Genomic DNA, 15,653 nt, shown 5'->3' on the forward strand with positions numbered 1-15,653 from the left:
AAAAAAAAAAAAAAAAAGACAACAGGGAATGAGATAGTTCTTGTAAAATATGGAGGGAAAAAGTGAGAGAGCAGGAGAAGTAAAAAGCTTTCAGGTGTATTATGTACATGGAACAATATTCCATCATGAATGGATTCATTATGTACTACAAATGTATACTAATCAAATAATATTTAAAAGAAAACAGTAACAGAAAAACAACATCTAGACACAGACCTTAGATACACAGGAAATACTTCAAATGGGCAACAAACTTCAATGTAAAATGCAAAACAATAAAATCCTTAAGACAACATCAAGGAAAATCTATCTAGAGTTAGATTTTTGGTAGATTATTTCTTTGTGTTTTTTTTCCCAAGTTGAAAAACCATTTCTTTCACTGGAAAGATAAAAGTGATCCAACTCTCGGTCTAGCCATTGGGCTAAAAGAAACCCAAGAGCAGTGGTGATTCTCTCACCAAAGTCATTCCCAAATCCAACACCCACTGGAGGCAGGAGGCAGGAGGCAGGAGGAGACAGGGCAGCCCCCACCACAGCTTCTGCATACAATGAGGCCTGCTGGGAAAACAGAACATGAATGGGAAGCTACGAAGTATTAGACATCAGCAAGAACAGTATAATGGGCACTACAGAGAAAAAGAAAGAAGGTCTGAACTTAGAAGGGCAAATTAAGGTCCACAGTTCCTGAGGGACTGAATGCACAGAGCCGAAAATGTCCCAGAGACAGGGTAGCAACGAAATGTGCATTCTCATGCACAACCACAGCCTAGAATTTCAGCCCACACACATCCCACCTCAAGCTTTAAAAGGCTGGAGTACCATGCTGATCCGCATACTGCTCCCGCTCATACCGACCATATGGTACATGGAATTGTGTGTGGCTGCAGAAGCTTGGGACAACTCACTCTCATACCTGTAACCGTAGCCTTCTCCAACAGTGGGGACTGGACCTGTAGCACGACACAAAGGGCTCCAATTCTGCCCATAATATGAAGTGGAAGTTACACTAACAGCAACAGCAGCTGTGGCAGCAGCAGCTCCTGAGGTCAGCAACAGGGGTCTATTGTAGGGATCAAGAGAGCTGGAGGTGAGGTGACTGGCCATGCCTGTGTTCTGGACTTGTGGCAGCTAGAACAAGGTCTGCTCTGTGTAATTATATGCAGAAGCAGGTATAGCTGCCACTGCCCCAGGACCAGGAAGCACAGCAGTGCTTGTAGTAAACGTTGAATGTTCCGTACACATTGTTGTAATACAACAAATCCCTATCACTCCTGGTGTAAGATGTATGCACTGCTCCATATTGCTCAGTCAAGTCTGCTTGACCGAACAATCTATTGGACACTCTTTGGACCAGCGCCCCTCTTTCCCGCAGCACAGCTGCTCTGGTCTCCCATCCCGGGCACAGTCCTAAGCCAGCTGGTAGACAACTGCACAAGCATTCATTTGCCTTGAAACTCAATGTTATCAAGGCCCCTGATGGCCTCCACTGCATGTTCTGCCTGCTCCATGTGTACAAAGGCATAATCTTTCATAATGTCACATTCGATGAATGGGCCATATTCCTCAAATTTGGCCTGAAGCTCTTTGTTGGTACAGGTGAGGCTGATGTTACCCACGTGTAACTTGGTTGAAGCTTTGCTCTTATTCTTGCTGGCTTCCATACTGATGTTCACCCTGCACAACTTACAGTGGTACAGGTTCCAGATGGCATCCTCCATCGCTATCTTGTCCTCTATGTGCACAAAGCCACAGTTCTTAATGTGACATTCCAGCACCTTCCCATACTGCTCAAAGGGTGAGCGGATCTCTTGTTCTGTGGCCTCCTAGGGCAGGTTTCTAATGAACAGCTTCACCATCTCAACTCAGCCACATGGAAATCCACAGGGCCTCTTCCTCATGGTGTGGATGCTTCTGACTAAACACTAAAATGGCCTCTTTGTTTTTAAGATAAAACACCACAGGGATAATCCATAAAAGTAAAAACAAAATTGATGAATTGGACTTCATTTTCTGTTCTGCAATTCTCAATAAAAAGTGAACCATAAACTGGGAGAAAATATTTACAAAAGAGAGATTTGATAAAGATAGGCACAGTAAAGGACTATTAACCAAAATATACTAAGAACCCTCAATGGGCATATTGTTTACCACCTTGTATGTCATCTGGGGCATGCAAGTTAAAATAATAATGAGGTACCACTACATACCTAGTAGAATGGCCAAAATCTAGAACAATGACAATAGCAAAAGCTAGCCATGCCAGTTATGATGCACACACCTCTAATCCCAACATGTGGGAGGCTGAGGCAGTGAATTTGAGGCCAGCCTGGGCTACATAGTGAGTTCAAAGCTAGCCTAAACTACTTAGCAAGACCCTGTCTCAAAAAAAAAAAAAAAATTTTGCTGGCCAGGATGTACAGCAATAACATCTTTCATCTGTTGCTAGGACAAATATAAAACAGTACATTGGGCTGGTGAGATGGCTCAGTGGTCTAAAGCACCTACTTAGAACAAGCTTAGCAAAGCACAGGGACCGCGGTTCAATCCCCCAGCACCACATGCCAGCCAGCCCCATCCCCTGGTGGGCTGAGCTGGCCACACACACACACACACACACACACACACATAAATAAAATTTTAAAAATTAAAAAAAAAATAAAACAGTACATTGTGCTGGAACACAGTTGGTGATTTATAAAACAAGGAATATTTTTTCACAATATAATCCAGCAGTAGCACTCCTTAGTATTTTCCAAAAGAGAGTTGGAAACATACTGTGGTGGGGGGCCCTTCTCACCTGTTGGGGCAAGAAGCTTTTACAATGTAGTGGTATTGGCCTGTGTAGCAGCATGTGTAGTTCTGATGCACCTCTGTAACATAAATCATACCAAAGCAGACTGCAGAATGTTAGCGTATACCCATACAAGGGAGACAAAGACACAAAAATTGTATAAAAGGGTACAAATACACCATGTACAGCACTCAGTCTTTGAACTGGAATACACTGAATCAGCGCCTGAGCGAATAAAGCTGCTTCCTGGGAAAAAGGCCTGGATGTCCCGCCTTTCTACACAAAAATCTGTGGGTTTTTTTTTTAAATGCACATTATTTTTAGATAATCTACGTGATGTGTTTTTTCCCTAAGAAACAATGCCTCTACTCCAACTAAATCACAGTCAAAAATAAAGCATTCAAGATAACATCAACCCCATTTGTCTAAAATCGTGGTGTTGCGTGGATTACAAGCAGCAGCCAGTTATGACAAGTGATAGATCCAAGATAACCACCAAATCCATTTACATTTTTCCATTCCTAAGCCATCCTTACAGAAAGTCATAAATGAGGTCACACCATCCTCATGGTAGTCCAGGAGAGCAACCATGCCATCTGGATTCATATTTGCACCAATAAAAAACTGATAGTTTTTGAAATTAGCAAGGATGTGCTTGATGTGTTCTGCAGCCCCCATCTGAAATGGTTTTACTCTCTCTGGTCTTTGTTCTTCAAGGTTGCTTATGACTGATTTCATTTAATCTTTGATATACTTCTTGTAGGACTCTTGTGAAGCTGGTTTCCTGCAAATGACGCTTCATGACAATATCAACACCAATGACTACCTGCTTTCGATGTCTTTGCCCTCTAGGCTTCAGGAGAGGCATTTACACCAATGAGTAAGTTGTCAACGTTACCCTCTGTTCTACTGACCATCCTGCCCTACACCTCCAGGACCTGTCAGCAATCTCCTGGATCTTGTAAAAGTCAGGGAATATTTCATTGTGGCTGATGAGGTCCTTGTGGATAATCATCATGGTAGCTGAGGCAAACAGTGGCCATGCAAGCTTAGCATGGGCTGGGAGCTCAGAACTACACAAAAATCTTGCAGCAACATGTCTATGTGAAAAACTGCATAGTGTTGAAAGCAGTTCTATGTATAATAGCCCAACCTTGACACTAATCAAGGTGTTTGTCAGTAAGTGAATGGATAAAGACACTATAGTACTAAAAAGAAGTGAACCGTCAATCACTGGATGTGGTGTAGCAGATGCCTGTGATCTCAGCAGTCAGGAGGCTGGGGTAGAAAAATCACAACCTTGGGTTCATTTGCATTATAACATAGTAAACTACAAAGCAAGATTCTGTCTCAAAATTAAAAGAAAATGGAGAGGGAGAGAGTGTGAAGGAAGAGATGATCAAGTCACGAAAAGACAAGAAGGAAACTCATATATATTTTATTGAGTGAAAGAAGTCTGCCTAAAAAGCTACATACTCTATGGTCCCAACTACTGAATATGACTGTGGTGGTTAATATATTGTGTCAACTTGAGAAGCTGGAAGCTTGAGTGGATCTGCTCAGTGACTCCACGCTTTAGGGCATGGAGGCCCCTCCCTAGGGCATAGAGGGCCCACCCTAGAGTGACTCAGCACAAAAAGAGTATACTAGAGAGCTGAAAAAAAAAGCTTCTCATGCCACTTTATCACAGGAGCTCTAGTCTGCAGTCAGCGTGGAGAGCAGGGCAGCGCTTCCTCCAAGGAGTTCCAGGCTTCACAATCAGCCGCCACAGTTTCCCCTTCATTCTTTGTTGTTTTCTGCTGCCATAAACTGCTGCCCTCTGCCATGGGCCAGTCTGCCTTGAAGCTAGCAAAATATAGAGTAAAACCTCCTCTAACTGTGAGAGCTAAATAAACCTTTCCTTCCAGATATTTTGTCTCAGCAATGAGAGTAAAGTAACTGAGACAATAACAGTCTAGAAAAGACAAAACTAGAGACCAAAGTTCAATGGTGGAAGGTTCAACTCCAATGGTGGAGAGCAGATGACTTTTAGGGTAGTGAAATTACTATGTATGATATTCTAATGATAGATTTGTTATAAATTTGTCCAAACCCATAGACATCAAGAATGTGTTCTAATATAAACTCTATGTTGTTTGGGCAATAATGGTGTGTCACTGTGGCTCATCAACTACAGTAAATATACCTCTCATGGGAAATATTAGTAAGGGAGATCATGCATGTTTGTGAGCTGAGGACACACCAGAAATCTCTGTTCCTTCTCAATTTTTCTGTGACCCTAAAACTATTCAAAAATACTTTGTATTTTGTATTAGTGCAACTTAGATATACATAATGATAATATTCATCATATGTGTATATGGTATATCTTGATTCCTTTCTCATTCCCCCAATACCCCATTCAACCTCTCTTCCCCTCCTATTTATAAAGCTTTGTTTTCACTTAATACTTCTTTACTTTTTTCTTTCCCTTCCTTCTTCCTTTCCCCCTCCTCTCTGTCTAGCTCCCATTTCCTTTTGAATAATTTCTTCCTATTTCACCAGATCTGTTGTACATTTTGTTCCTTATTCATACTTTCAGTGTCTAATACCACAGACAATGTGGTACTTACATGTTATGGTCTCAAGGAGCATCCAATTAGCTATAAATGCCTCCAGTTTATCCCCCCTCCACCTTTTTTTGTATTTAGGACAGCGTGTACAGGGTATACAAAGTCTCACTGCATAGATTGGACTGGTAGTGATCCTCCTGTTTATAGCCTCCCAAGAGCTGGGATTACAGGTGCACGCCACTACGCCCAGTCTCAATCTCCATCTCAGCGCACCCCAGGGGTAGGGCTGGCACAGCAGGCCTGGAGACTGAACTGCCAGCCCCTGCATCTAAGCAGACACTTTAATCCACTGAGCTATTTGGCCGGCCCCTCCAGTTTATCATTTATGACCAAGTAGTACTCCATTCTATAAAGACCACATCTTTTTTTATCCATTCATCATTTGATGGGCATTTGTGTTGTCTCCAAGATTTAGAAATTGTTTTGTTATAACAATGGCTATGCATATAGTTCTGTGGAACAATGTTTTTAACTTGGGAAGAAACCCAGTAGGGGAATAGCTAGGTGAAAAGATACACAAAAAACTATTATTTGTATTCTGCATGTATGTTTTGACAAAGTTTATAAACTTTAGGGGCACTTTTATATTACTTTATGTAGTTTTTAAAACTTCAATCTTTCATTATGGTTTTTGTTTTCCTCTTTAAGCTGGAGCCAAGCATGGTGGTACATGCCTGTTATCTCAGCACTCAAGAGGATGAGGCAGGAGCATTGCCACAGCTTGAGGCCAGTCTGGGCTACATAGTGAGTTCAAAGCCAGCCTGGACTATATTGGGAGATCCCATCTCTTTAAAAAAAAAAAAAAGGCAAGTGGGTGTCACGTGCTACTACTTGTTACAGAAGAGCCTTGACCTCTTGTCCTATAGGACATTATCTATATGACCTCACAGCCTGTGCTCTATAAATAAAAGTTTCCCTGTACTTAGAGATAGCCAGGCTGATGGAACAGGCCTATAAGCCCCACCACTCAGGAGGATGAAGCAGGAAGATTATCATGAATTTGAGACCAATTTTGGCTACATAGTGAGTTCAAGGCCAGCCCAAACTGCATAGTGAAATTTTGTCTCAAAAAAAGACAAAAAAACAACAACAATAAAAACCCAGAAAATTGGCAAGAAAAGTTATATTCCATACAATAGTGTGTAATTCAAACTTACAAAGAAGCCATTTTGTAACTATCAGCACTATTTTCATAGTGTAAAACAGTAGTGACTTTTAATAAGTATCTTTCCTCAAAGTAAACTTAATTTAGACTATTGTTTTATGTTAGATTGATATTTAATTTGAATTTTTATTTATTTTTTATTTTATTTTATTTTATTTTATTTTATTTTTTTGGTATAGATAGTTAAGAGCTAAATCTAGAGGGCTGGGGAGATAGCTCAGTAGAATAAATGCTTGCCCGGCAAGAGCAACAAGGGCCAATCCCCAGTTCCGCCAAAAAAAAAAAAAAGTTAAATCTAAGAAAATTTTGTCCACATAAAATAACATTATAATACTTTCTTCGCACTCTGACACTCAAGGGCCTACAAGAATTTTGTCTAAAATGGGCCCGAATTTACTCAAGTTTATAAAAACAATTTCAATGCCTGTACAATATCCAGATGATTAATTATACCTTATCTAACACAGGACATTACAAGATGAAGCATCCCAAGTTTTCTTCTGGCAGCTAATCTCTTGGCTGATAACCTCTCAGCACTTAGTTTGTATTAAAGCACACTAGGAGAAAGAATCTCAAAGTTCCCTTCCATTAATCAGTATCATCAGATATCTACTGAACACCTCTTGCCGGGCTAAGGAAAGGGAATTAAGAGGCTCATCAGCTTCTGTAGCTTCTCTTCCCTCTGTAGCTTTCATATTTGGCTGGGTGTAGACATAAAAAGGCACCACAAGCTAACACAGTCTCAGTTTCCAGAGACTATGGGAAACTCAGCCTTCACAGGAGTTGAAAGGACAGAAGATCTGTGAGTGTCTTTTGCAGTCTTCAGAATATCCCAATTATAAGTTGCTATTACCTACAGAAAGGCAGCACAGGGACAGAGAAAGAGCCAGAGAAAGAAACAGGGGAGGGGAGGAATGGAAAATGAAACTGTTGAATACCTTAGGTGTTACACATTAGAGGTGTTTTATTATCTTAACACGATCATTCTGTTGAAGTCTTACACCTACTGTTACAGATGAGGAAACTGGGCTGGGGAGATAGCTCAGCAGTCTAAGCATCTGCCTGGCAAGCACAAGGACTCGGGTTCGATCCCTGGTACTGCATGTCATACAGGCCCTGATCCCTGGGCGCGGTATGCTGGCCACCAAAACTAGGTGTGGTGGCGCACCCCTGTAATCCCGGCACTGGGGAGGCTGAGACAGGAGGATCACTATGAGTCAGAGCTGTGCAGTGAGACCCTATACCAAATCAATCAATCAGTCATGAGGAAACTGAGGCTTAATAGAAATTATTCGAGATTACACTGCTAGTAAGAGGGCAGCCAGGGACTAACTCCTCACTAGCCTGCTCTAAAGCTTTTCACTGTAATGTACTATCTCAAAACATATTGAGAAGCATGAATAGTGCTACAGGGCTTTTCATAAGGTCAGTAAGAAGACTCTCACACAGTAATGGATACACAATTAAAGTCAGACAAAATTAAAACTGAGAGGCTTCCATCTCACTGCTTCCATCTCACTGCTGCTTTTAGTACTCTTAAAGTAGTAAGAAAACAGACAGTATTGGTCCTGGGGTGTGGAGACGAGAGTGATGCGCAGCACAGAGACCAGACGCAAGAAATTCTACGGGTGAAATCAAAGCAGTGCTGAGGAAGCACAAGCTCTGTGCTGGGAGTGAGATCAGCAAAACCAGAAAGGTACTAAGTGGCCAGGAAAAATGGAGTAGAGCTCAGAGCATGACCAAAAAGGAGAAGGTAACAAATCTGTCAGCCTGAGCCGGGCAAGGGGCACACTTCTGTGATCCCAGAAGGCAGAGAGGCAGGAGGATCACTGCAAGTTCGAGACCAGCCTGGACTACAAAGTGAGCTCAAGGTCAGCCTGGACTGCATAAAGACCCCCGTTACAAAAGATAGATATATCTTTTTTTTTTTTTTTACATTTCAGGTGGTGGTTCAGTGTTCAGTAGTAACTAGGGCGATACAATAGAGTGCAGTGGCTGAAGTAAAGGAAGGTGAGGTCAAATGTTAAGTTGGGAAGCTGTGCTATGTGATACAATCTTCTCTGTAAACTCAGAAAAAATTACAAACTTTACAAGGTTTTTCTTTTGTTTATTGCAGTACTGGGGATTAAACCCAGGGCTTCATGTATGCCAAGCTATCACTGAACTACATCTCCTGCCCTTTTTAAATTTTGATATTAACACAGGATCTTCTAAATTGCCCAGACAGGCAACTTTTATTCCTCCTGCCTCAGTTTACTATGGAGTTGAGATTACAGGTATATGGCCCCATATCCACCTAATCAAAGTAACGAAAGAACAGATTCTGGCATAGCAGTAGGTACCGTGAATATTTTAATGAGTTGCTGCCATTATTCAATCTCTTCTCCGAGTTCTTTTAGAAGATGGTTAACCTCAAAGTATTCAATAAACTAGGCATGGTGCAACCTGGCTGCCAGCACTCTAGGAGGCTGAGGATCCTCTGAGGCAGGAGGATCTCCAAGTAAGAGCCCTGCCTGGGCCACTCGGTAAGACATGAAAATATAAATAAATAAATAAATAAATAAATAGGCATGTAGCTCAGTACAAAGGCCTTGCCTTCAATCCCCAGTATGGCAAATATAAACAATCAAAATATTCAACAAGCGTTAATGAAGATGCAATCTACCTGTCAACTCTTTGCTCATTAATCCTTCCATTTATTTTATTTTATTTTGTACCACTCAGGACCTTGCATTTACCAGGCAGACACTTTGTTTCTTCATTTAATTAACATTTACTGAACACAGAGTGTCAGGCACTGGGTGAAGGAATGGCAGGAAGACTTGCATTACTGGTAATGGTAACTAACATTTATCAAAACTTTACTATAGCCAGCATTATTTCAACCAATTTACATTAACTTAAGTGCCAAAACATTTCTGTGAAGTAGATACTTTCATTATTGCCATTTTCTAGATGAGGACATTGGAACTCAGAGACAGTGAGGAGAATGGTGACAGCAAGAGAGCACCAGGATACAGACCAGACATTCAGCACATTTAACGACCTCTAGGAATAGAATCTTTTGTCACCCACATGAACAATTAATTCTACATTTTTAAATGTCTTATTCTAGGAACCCTTTCATATTACATGTATTAAAATATTCTAGGCTGGATGTGCTGGTAATCCCAGCACTGAGGAGGCTGAGGCAAGAGATCAGTGGGAATTCAAGGAAGCCTAAATTGTATAGCAAAGCCCTGTCTCAAAAGATAATAAAAAATTTAATAAATAAAATACTCTAAAAGCTATGAGAAGTCTAAGACCTCAAGTATCCTTTTCTTATTGTTATTACTAAAGACATTAAACTTTTTTTATGTACTTGGTACAGGGTCTTGCAGGGTCTACAGGGTCTCACTATGTAATCGGACTTGTAGTGATTCTCCTGTTTTCAGCCTCCCAAATGTTGGGATTACTGGCACGCACCACCACTCCCAGTCTCAGCATGCCCCAGGGCGGGGGGCTGGCACGGCAGGCCAGGGGATTGAACCCTGTACTCTGTGTCCTGCCAAAGCAGGCACTTTAGTCTGCTGAGCTATCTGGCCAGCCCTATAAGCTTTTTTCTTAACAAAATCCAAATTGGGTATCTGACCTTAAGGAGGTCTATAACTTTACTGAAGAGGTAGGAATTCCACATACTTTATAAGACAAATAAGAACCATATAGTGAGGACTTAGTGAGCAGCACTGTGATTACAACATTTAAAAGCAAGGGGTCACTTTGGGCTGGGGGAGGCAGTTCAGTTTTGAAGAAAAGAGCAGAGACATTTCAGAGAGACAGAGACTATCATACACAAGAATGTACAACAAAGGCCAAAACTTTTTTTAGTGCACTTGGAAAAAAACCAGATAAACAGCACTCCTGAAGATAAATGTAAAGGGTACAGAAGCAGAACTTTTGATGCTATCATTCATGCCTAGCCATTCTCCCAAAGCCTCATGCAGTCTCAGGTGGGAGTTTTTCAGAGGTGGCTGGATCTAACTAGCATTGATTCACAGTACAAGGTTAGGATTAAGGACAACAGGATTAAGGTGTAAGTGCTACTTGCCCTAAGGGCAAGGTAGCCTGCATAAGAAAAGGGACAGAAAGAGCTGTGGTCCTCTCTGCTACCTTGTGCCCACCAAGAACTGTTTCTCCTCTGTGATGCCTGTCTGTCGTCCAACCCAGCCTTGGAGCCAGTTGATTATGGGCTGAACCCTCTACAAACTGTGAGCTAAATAAATCTTTGCTCCCTTAACTTGTGGGTATTGGATATTTTGTCTCCACAATGAGAAAAGCAACTAAGACAGATGGTAAAGGTAGGCTGAAAACACATCACAGGAGACCTAAATATCTAACAACAGGGAGTCTCATCTGCAACATACAATCTAACATGATTCACACACACTTATCTTCTTACTGGAGCACAAATGTGCTAAATTGATGGTATACTATTTATGAAGCTACCTAAGTTTAGTAAGAAACCATGAGTCAGGTTTTGAAAAACAGAATGCCCAGAGTAGCTTGTAGACCTACTTCAATTCCATACTCACTTCTTAGAGTCATTTAATAATCACATCACTGAATAATGCTCCTTAAGCCTCTCTGTGAGCATTTTCAAGTTATAGAAGGATCACCATCTTGTAGCATCTGCGATGCCCTAACTACCTTTATCTAATCAAGCCATTTCCTGATGTAGGACAAAGATAAGTAGAGAAAAAGGGTTACAAAGCATCATTTTCTACAGTCCCATCTTCTAATAGAAACAAAATCCTCTATGCCACAATACATGCTCTTTCACTGGAGATTAAACATAGACAAATATCTTCCACATGGCAGACGAGATATTTGTTCCTTTTGTCACTCAGCATCATCTTTCTCTATCCTGACTGCCAGGTAGCTTGGGATAGACACACCTTCCTCACTATTAGCGTGTTTTCTGCCCCTGGCAGTCGTATCCTGCCCTCCATGCTCGAGCATATGACTGGGAAATTGTGATGTGCTGGTGCTGGACACACCACGCAGCTAAGGTGATCCGCACTGCCCTGTTAATCTTATTAAGGTCCAGAAAGAATAACCGCCTCCTACAGATTCAGAATTCTTACAACGTGAGGCTAAAATTTCTGCAACCAGCTAACCATCATAAAATAGAAAATTTATCTGAAAATGAAGCCAAATCAAAAGAAATGGAATTTAGAAACAGGACAGATGCCCCCAGAATAGTGTTTAAGTTCCTACTGTAAGTCACACTTCAACTAGATTGCTTTTTCTCCTTGAATCATTTTGAACTGAATTTTTCAACTTTATCTCAGTTAGTATTATTACCATACTAACCAATGCATATAGTAATAGCTAAATCCTATAACAAGAAAATAAAGTCAACTTTTCAGTACTTATCTATAAGGCATAATTCTATAATTTGGTTATTAGCAATAACTACTAATGCTAACTATAAAAAATAAATCTGACTAAGGTAGTGCACACCTGTAACTAGTACTTGGCAGGCTGAGGCAGGAGGAATGCAAAAGTTCAAAGCCAACCTGAGCTATATCGTGAGTTCAAGGCCAGCCTGAAATATACAGTGAAACTCTGCCTCAAAAAATTAAATGAAACCAAACAAAGTAAGAATCTGACACATTTTAACAGGACATTTTTCTTTTAACATTGTTTCACAATATCTTCTTTCAAGTAAAAAATCATTATCTTACTCTTGAAGCAGAAGAAAATAAATGACTATGACTTTACTATATAACAATGTAGCAAAAAGAATAAGCAATTCTCAAAGTAAAAGTTCTTATGAAATCTTAAAGTTAGCTTTCTAAAAATATAAAATATTCCCAAAAATAAGCACTAAAGAGCTATGCAGACTCCATGAAAGATTCTTACTTGAAGCTGCAGAGTGTGGCGAAGAATCGTTTCTTCTAAGGCATGGATCCACTTCTCCCGCTCATCAGCATCACGAGCTAGAACAAAAGAGTATAATAAAAAGATTAAGTTATGTACTATATCTCCACATTTGAAAGAAAGTAGAAGTCTAAAACCATGATGCTAACAAAAGTTTTTCAGCTATGCCATTTCCTTAACATTAAGCTGATCTACTTGATCTAAGTATCTAATATATCATATAGCTGTAGTGTCTAAGCAGAAGCACAAGGACTTATAACAAAAGGCACAAACATGTCTAATAATGGTAGGTTACACAGCTCTGACTGATCACAAAGCTGGACTGATATTAAAAAAAAAAACTCATTCCATAAACCAACAAATAATTTTTAAATATGATCTGTAATACACAATGGAATGCTTGCTATTCAGCCATGGAAAACAAAAACAATGGAATTCTGTCATTTGCACCAACCTAAAAAGAACTAGAGGTTAGTCTGTTAAATGAAATAAGCCAGGCATAGAAACATAGGTGCCAGTGTGAAGTCTTAGAAGGTTGCTCTCAAACAGAGTCTCTGAGCCTGGGCAGAGTAAAGCAGGGCATACTCAGTGAAAGCTGATGGGTGGGTGCTATACTGAGTCACAGTTAGGAGTGAGACGTTCTAGTGCACTACTGCATAGGAAGGAGACTACAGGTAACAGGAACGGACTATTCACTGCAAAAACAGAAGAAAGGATTTTGAGGGCTGAGGGTACTGCTCAGTGGTACAATGCTTGAGCTGCAAACACAAGACCCTGAGTTTGATTCTGTAACAACAACAAAAACAAACTAAACAGAAAACAAAACAAAAAACCAAGTACTTAGATTTTACCAAAAGGAAAGGATTCATTTTAGAGAAAATAAATATATTTAACCAGATTAACTAGATTTAAACATTACAACATGTATGCATAAACCAAAATACCACATTAGCCCACTGATATGTACAATTTTTACAGATCATTTAAAAATAAATTTAAAAAACCTGATTGAGGGCAAGTAGGTAATTAAGAATTACCAGGCCAAGACCTGGGAAAGGACCATTATGTAGGAGATAAACTCAGTATTTAAAATTACCACAAGTCGTGTATGGTGGCACACATCTATAATCCCAGTAGTAGGGAGGCTGAGGCAGGAAAACTGCTGCAAATTCTAGGTCAGCACGGGCTACACAGCCTGAGCTACACTGTAAGACCCTGTTTCAAAAATAGTCACTAAAGACTCCGTGATGAGGGTGAGTGCAAAGAGCACATGAGAACTCTACTTTGAGCTCAATTCTGCAAATGAACCTAAACTGCTAAAATAGACAATTTTAAAGACTTTTTCAGGCCAAAGGCGACAACTGGACCCACCAAAAGTAGGGACTCTGGCAAATAGGCCATGTTTGGCTTCAGACTGAAAATGACTTTGGGGATTAAGGATAAACCCAAATTAAGACAACAGTAACATCTGAGAGAGAAACCTTGATACCCAAATGAACTATAATGATTTCTGGTTGTGAGTGCCACCAGGCAGTTAGCTAGCAAAGACAGCAAACAAAAATCCTTTCTGCAGGATGACTTTGTTTTAGCTGCTGAATTATATTTCTATGAACAGCTTTTAAATATGGCAACTATCTTTTATCTCCCTTTTTTCCTTTCCCTCTACCCCCTCCTTGAGTTTTCCTTTCCATTTGAACGTTTTCTTCCTGTTTCACAATATCTATCATACATTTTGGTCCTTAATTACACTTGCGTTTCTCACGCCCGAGAAACAATGTGTGGTATTTACATATGTGTATCTGATTTATTTCACTTAAGAGTATGGCTTCAAAGTGCAACCAAAAGAAAGAAAAAAGTAGAAACAAAGTTGTTCTCCTATAATGAATGTGACAATTATGTATCTCTAAAATGTACCAGTAAATTTATAGTATTTCATATAAACAAATATGACAAAACTACGTAAGTGGAGACATCTGATGACAAAAATCTTATATAACAGAATCAAAAGAATATATAAGCTGAGCACACAGTGGTATACTCCTATAATCCTGGGAGGCTGAGGCAGGAAAGTCCCAAATTCCAGCCAAACCTGGGCAATTTAGTGACTCAGCAAGACCCAATCTCAGAATTAAGAACTAAAGAAAAAACAAACAAACAAAAGAGCCAAATGTATCTCAGTGAAAAGGCTCTGGGTTCAATCTGCAATACTGTAAACAATATAGACAATACAGCCAGGCCTGGTGGCATAAGCCTGCAATCCCATGGGGGACAGGCGATGAGCCAGGAGGAGCACAAGAGTTCAAGGCCAGCCTGGGCACCATAGTGAGTTCAAAGATTAGCCTGGACTACACAGTGAAATCCTGTCTCAAACAATTAAAATTAGACAAAACAATACAAACAAATCAACAGGAACTCCAGGTTATTTTACAAATGACAAAAATATTTTCTTTGGTTTTTCATTTAGATTTTGTAAACAACCAAAAGTGAATTCTAAAATTGAAAAATATAATTAAGACTCCATGGATGAGTTTAACAGGAGATCAAATACAACTAAGAGACAATTATAAGAAACTCACCTGATGAGTTTCAGTGCGTCAAAGGGACATAAATTACAGAGGAAAGAGTGAGCAACAAGGTGAGAAATACAACTTGCAGGCGTCTGAAATTCTAGAGGACAAATGAGAAGATGGAACACAAGCAACATCTGCCTGTGAATTTTCCAAAACTGGTGGAAGATATTTTGTTTTGTACTAATGAACACAAAAATTTTAAAAAGACAAAACTAATGAAGCCAGTATGGTGGCGCACACCTGTAATCCTAGAACTTTGGAGACTGAGGCAGGAGGACCACTGTGACTCAGAGGATAGTCAGAACTAAATAGTGAAACCCTGTCTCAAAAAATAAAAAAAAATGGGGCTTGCGGGTTAGCTCACTTGCTTAACGTGCCTGCTTGGGCAAACTCACTAAGGTGCAGGGGAGTCTTACTGAGTTCCATTCCCAGCTCACAGGGCACACCAGACCTGCCCTTAAGGCAGCCTGAGCCTGTTTAAAAAAAAAAAAAAAAAAAGGGCTTGCGGGTTAGCTCACTTGCTTAACGTGCCTGCTTGGGCAAACTCACTAAGGCGCAGGGGAGCCTTACTGAGTTCCATTCCCAGCTCATAG

General features: G+C 40.2%; 1 protein-coding gene and 1 pseudogene across 6 annotated transcripts in view; both read right to left on the minus strand.

The window, feature by feature from the left end:
* Nucleotides 1-15,653, minus strand: part of Osbpl9 (oxysterol binding protein like 9) — a 160,555-nt gene that overhangs the window by 60,670 nt on the left and 84,232 nt on the right. For all 6 annotated transcript variants that reach the window (XM_004639129.2, XM_004639128.2, XM_004639127.3 and 3 more), the window contains one exon: nucleotides 12,473-12,549. In XM_004639129.2, coding sequence (XP_004639186.1) covers nucleotides 12,473-12,549 — 77 coding nt within the window. The remainder of the gene's footprint in view (nucleotides 1-12,472; nucleotides 12,550-15,653) is intronic.
* On the minus strand, nucleotides 1,440-1,856 carry LOC101571784 (annotated as a pseudogene).

The sequence above is a fragment of the Octodon degus genome, unplaced genomic scaffold (assembly GCF_000260255.1).
Source record: "Octodon degus isolate 3935 unplaced genomic scaffold, OctDeg1.0 scaffold00107, whole genome shotgun sequence".
NCBI lineage: Eukaryota > Metazoa > Chordata > Mammalia > Rodentia > Octodontidae > Octodon > Octodon degus.